Source organism: Carex rostrata, chromosome 7 (assembly GCF_964058835.1).
Source record: "Carex rostrata chromosome 7, lpCarRost1.2, whole genome shotgun sequence".
Lineage (NCBI taxonomy): Eukaryota > Viridiplantae > Streptophyta > Magnoliopsida > Poales > Cyperaceae > Carex > Carex rostrata.
Genome location: NC_135924.1, coordinates 9651029 through 9656787, shown reverse-complemented (window position 1 = coordinate 9656787; position 5759 = coordinate 9651029). Strand labels below are relative to the sequence as shown.

At 39.3% G+C, this 5759-nt stretch overlaps 1 protein-coding gene across 1 annotated transcript; it reads left to right on the top strand.

Moving 5' to 3' along the window:
- The first annotated feature begins 2431 nt into the window (after positions 1–2431).
- LOC144556967 (GRAS family transcription factor) lies at positions 2432–5416 on the top strand. Its single transcript, XM_078305481.1, has 2 exons — positions 2432–3218; positions 3251–5416. The coding sequence occupies exon 2, from the start codon at positions 3420–3422 to the stop codon at positions 5184–5186; it is 1767 nt and encodes a 588-aa protein (XP_078161607.1). The 5' UTR covers positions 2432–3218; positions 3251–3419; the 3' UTR covers positions 5187–5416.
- Positions 5417–5759: the final 343 nt, after the last annotated feature.

The window sequence follows — 5759 nt, the reverse complement described above, 5'->3', positions numbered from 1 at the left end:
TGTAACTTAGCTAAAAGGGGATGGCAAGGTAGTGTTAATTGTCATTTTTGTGACCTGTCCCTATATTTCTTTACTTTGGTCATGGATAGGGAATTACAATAACTTTCATTACAATTGTCGTATTCTTTCTGACTTGTGGCTTTTTGATAACTGGATTCCTTTAAAGGATTCATTACTTGTTGAATTAGTTCGTGCTGCCACTTTATGGTTGGTGTGGCTTACCAGGAATAAGATCCGTTTCCAACACGTACCAATCCCTCATGTTAGTTCTGTTGGTTCCGCTATTATAGCTTTAACTTCTTATTGGTGTAAAACGAGACTTGATGATTCATACTTTAAATTAACTCTCATTTTACCTATGGATACAACTTATTTGAATCAGGCAGGTCCTCTGATGATACTCTCGGATACGAGCACTCAGGAAGGGGGAAGCTCCATGGGGGATTCAGACGAGGACGCTTTTCTTGGTTTAGAGGGGCCGGCCCTCTCTAACTATTTGCATGATAGGGCCGAGTATGGCTATTGATGGTCTCCCCAATGATTCTCTTAATGGTGTTTTCTGGTTCTATGAGTGCTGTGGTTTGAAGTGCTACGTCTTAATTGCTTTAGTTGATTTAGTTGTTGTTGCATTTTGCTTTAGCTGTTTTTATTTTCAGTTTAGCTGTTCTTGGTTTTGTATATTTTGGACTATGCATTTGTACGAACTTGAGTGTTTCGTAATGAAACCGGTGGTATCCCCACTTTTTCAAAAAAAGAAAAGAAAAGTTAATGCAACTAAAAAAACAAATTATAATAATATAACATATCAAATTGTCGCAGTTTGCGTTTTGACATATGCTCTTTTTCTTTTTTCTTTTTTTGCCTAAGCTTGCAATAAGATTCATGGAGATAGGAGAGCTTGTAGTGAGTGTTGTTACATTAACTTGAGCTAATCATCAACTAATGCTAATACTAATACTAATACTAACTTTAGTTAATTTATTGAATATTTTTTTTAAACAAGCGCTTCTCATATTCTTAGCTTTTTGCACTAGATTAAAGTAGTACGAATGAACATACTACAACATATTATATATCAATTAAATAATGAATAATATTCATCACATATGTGAAGGCAATTCATGTTTAATTAATAATATATAAAGCATACGGTTGAACTTTCCAACAAAATAAAATGCATACAAATAAAAATGTTTAGATTGAGAGTTGGTTAGATATAAATAAAAAAGAAGTTTCCTGACGATTTGAGTTTAAAAAAAAAAAAAAAAACTAAGGGTAATTCTGAATTTTTTTTTAATTGAGTGTGTTAAATATTATGAATTTAAATTAAAATTATCCGATCAAAATTCGGACCAATTAATTTGAGATAAAATTTACATGAGGAGGGATCAAGTTACAACAATTTTTGAGTTACAACAACCATTTTTTACATTTTCAAAGTCCAAATCGTCGATTCAAACCGTTAGATGTGATCTCCACAATAAAATGTGTTTTCAAATCAAATTTTACATTTTTTGAAATTTTTTTACTATTTATTAAGATGGGTACAAAATTTAATGGTCTGAATTTAACTAGTTTTTATACCCATCTTAATAAATAGTAAAAAAATTCTAAAAAAATGTAAAATTTGGTCTCCAAGCATATTTTATTATAGAGATCACATCTAACAGTTTAGATCGACGATTTAAACTCTAAAAATGTAAAAAATAGTTATTACAACTTATTATAATTCAAAAATTGTTGTAACTTGATCCCTCCTCAATTTACATACTCTTTTAATATTCGTATGAAAACAAATCCAACAGTTCGGATCTTAAACTCAAAATTCTGTTATATGAATTCGCAATAGGACACCTGGCAAACACTACAATGAACTTGGATAAATTTTGCTGTGGGAAGTCACTCAGCCGATCTTCTCCAAACAACCGTGCACATATCCTGGAAGGCTGGAACGGTCACAAAAGGACAAAGTGGCAGACATTCACGTGTCGATCACGTGATGCACCTGAGTGACTCACTCGGCCGAATGATACGGACACCACTTTCATCCCCAACGGTCGTTTTGACTAAAATCCCTGAACCAGACACCAACGGTCATATTCCTTCCCATTAATTTCCGTCCGATTAGAATCGAACGGACTATGTGAATAACAGGACTGTGGACCTTGTCCGTATTCCCTAAAGTAACTCAATTTTTGAGATTTTATACGAACCGTCCGATCAGAAGTTCGGGCCAATCCGGCCCGTGGTGAAACGCACGGGTCCCTTTAATATTCGTGTTAGAGATGCTCAGACGGTCCGGATTAAAACTTAAAAAATTGAGTTACTTTAAGGGTCCAATTCGCACCGAGATTCCCACCTTGCAATTGTCGCTAGTTTTACTTCATGGGTCCTAATAGGCCTGATGGGACCTTAACCCTTCGAGAGAGTTAGAGAAAATTGAGAGGAGAGAGAGAGAGCGGTAGAGAGAGAGAGAAGGGAGAAAAGGCGACAGGCTAGAGGCTAGAGCTAGGGAGAAGGATAGAGAGAGAGAGGGGAGAGCGAGAGGGAAAGGGAAGGGTGAGAGCCTAACAGAGAAAAGAACGACGATTTTAAAACCCAAAACTTGTTTTTTTCTTCTCTTCCTAAAGACCTGATTGTTTTAAAAAAGAATAGAGAAACCCATTCCAACGTGCGCTCTTCTTTCGATTGGTATCTTTTTTCTTTTCTTTTCATTTTTTTCATTTTTTTGGGGGTTATTTGTGATTTAGTGGGCTTCAATGGAGGTGATGAGGGTTTTTGAGGGATCAATGGAGAGCTCAGAGGCTGTGAGAGCAATTGCATGCGAAATCACTGGCCAAGTGCTCTTCAGATCATTGTAAAATGTTTTCGCGTTGATTCCTTTTTCTTTTTCTTTAAATTCTTTCATTCTTTCTTGTCAGAAAGTTTTATTCTTTTTGTTCAAATATAGATCAATACAGACTTAAAACAATTCTTTTTTAATTTGACAAACTGATCGATTCTTTGCATTTCTGACTTGGGTTTCTGTTCCAATATAAATTTCTAGACTACTTTCCCCACTAAATACATACATTTCTATAAACGATTTTCAAAGAATTTTTTCTTAACATACACAGAAACAAAATCTTAATCAATACTTAGGCCATATAACCAACAGAGGAATGCTATAGTGTATACAAGTTTAGATAAAGAAAACAGAGAAATATCTCTGGTAAAGAGTGAGGGGGGAGAGAGAGAGAGAGAGAGAGAGGGAGAGAGAAAGGGAGGAGAAAGAGTGAGAGAGGGGGTGGTCTCCAAATCCAAATTAATTGAAACAGAGAGGAGAGAGGATTAACAATCCTAGGAGAAAAACCGAGATAAGAGAGAAGTAGAGGGCGTGTGACAAGAAGTAAACCTCTTAACTCGGTACGGAACAGAGAATGTTGGCTGGGTACCACCAGCTGAGTATCGACCCAGTGGTTCCTCTGCAGTTCCAGTCTAGACATTTCGGCATGGGCACTCAGCGCCTAGACCTACCACGTGGCTTCTCCACTACACCACGGGCTGCACTGCCCGATCAAAGAAACCCTACCTCATGCAATTTCCGACCAAGCCTAGTCACGACCTCGACAGCCTCCTTAGTCTCACAAAAGAGGTTTCTAGAAGATGACTATCCTTATCTAATTCGTGCGAAGAGGAGCCGAACTGGAGATGATGTGGCTGTTCGATTTGTTGGTGGTGGAACTGGTAATGGAGGACAAGGGGTTTGGTTTCCTCAATCGAGCGAAGGCGGTGAAGGAGGAGGAGAAGAAGAAGAAGAGAAGGTGTATTTTGTACCTGGTTCGTCAGGCTTTACCCTTTTAGGTTCATCGAGTTATGGTACAGCAGTGGGATCGGTCGAGACAGAGGGGGCAAGCAGCAAATCGAATTCTGACTCAAGCTCATCAACTGGAACAAATGGCACTGAAAGGAGTGGGAGTAGACCCAGACCAGATTTTGAGGTAAGTGAAAGACAGAGTGAATCTAGCCGGTGCGGTCTTGAGCTTGTAAGCATGGTGGTTGACTGTGTTGACTCGATTTCTATGGGAAATCACGAGGCCCTGAATTACTACCTGTCTCGTCTGGGTGAGGAGGCATCACCTCTGGGGCCCACACCAATACACAGATTGGCGGCATACTTCACTGAGTCACTTGCGCTACGCGTATCCAAGCTGTGGCCCCAGTGGTACGATATCAACCCGCCTCGTGACCTCACTGGTACCGACCACTTGGAAGAAGATGACGGTACTGCTCTGAGGCTTCTCAATGCCGTGAGCCCCATACCAAAATTCATCCATTTCACCTTAAATGAGCGGCTGGTACAGTCCTTTGAAGGAAAAGACCGTGTCCATGTCATCGACTTTGATATCAAACAAGGCCTCCAGTGGTCGAGTCTACTGGAGAGTTTGGCCTCAAGACCGAACCCACCAAGCCATGTTAGAATAACAGGAGTCGGTGAGTCAAGGCAAGAACTACAAGATACAGGTGCCAGGTTGACACGCTTGGCCCAGTCATCAGGACTGACATTCGAATTCCATCCAGTAGTTGACCGACTGGAGGACGTGCGACTCTGGATGTTGCATGTGAAACGGGATGAGTGTGTGGCTGTGAATTGCGTCTCTGTCATGCATAAGATGCTTTGGGATGGTAGTGGAGTCGCATTGTCAGATTTCTTTGGGCTTGTGAAAAGTACAAACCCGACGATTGTGGTGATGGCTGAGCACGAAGCAGGTCATAATGAGGGTGCCTGGGAGAAACGAGTTGGCGAGGTGATGAAGTACTACGCAGCTGTATTCGATTCGCTGGATGCATGCTTGCCAGGGACAAGTGTGGTGAGGGTTAAGATCGAGGAGATGTTTGCACGGGAGATGCGTAACATTATTGCGTGCAAGGGAAGTGAGAGGTCAGAGAGGCATGAGAGGTTTGTGACGTGGAAGAGATTGATGGAGGAAGGTGGATTCAGGAATGTAGGGATTGGGGAGAGGGAAATGATTCAGGGCCGCATGATTTTACACATGTTTAGCTCTTCGGCGAAGTTTGGGATTGAGAAGCAGGGTGTTGGAGAAGGTCTGAGCATTAAATGGTTGGACCAGCCTCTGTACACGGTATCAGCATGGGGTGTGAATGAAGTTCCGGGAAGTTCGTCTACAGCATCTCAGGTGAATTGAGGTTGATGAGGGTCTTGTTTGGTTAGTCTTCATCAATCTTTACAAACTTCGAAGAAAGAAAAAAATTATAGTGTTCAAAAGAGAAAATTGTGTATTTTTTTTTTTTTTGTTATTTGTTGTTAGGAGATAGGAGAAAAAAAATACTTGTTTAGGTTTTAGAAAATTCTTTATGCATTTGTTTGTAATTCTTTCATTAATATTTCTATACAAGATAATTCTCTAGTTTGAAATCTTTGACTTGGACTGTGGATTGTTCCTTTCATTTGTTTATATTTTGCATGTATTTGGATTTCGTATTAACTTGCTGTCAAGAATCTAATCTGCGGTACGAGGTAAATTTCGTATTCACTTTATACTTTTATCATTTATTGCACTGGTTACTCATTGTTCGTACTTTGTATCGATTTAATTTTGTGCATGAGTTTTCAGACGATGCAGAAGATATAGGAAATGTGAATTCGAATAATTTCTGTTTGATCATCAGATAAGTCTAGAATCTCCATCAGCATGGTATGTTTGTACCTGTTTATATTATTTTTTTGGATCATTTAATATGCATCGGATTAATATATC

Bases quoted from the DNA above. Each gene is read 5' to 3' on its own strand.
- LOC144556967 (XM_078305481.1), top strand. From the start codon at position 3,420: ATGTTGGCTGGGTACCACCAGCTGAGTATCGACCCAGTGGTTCCTCTG.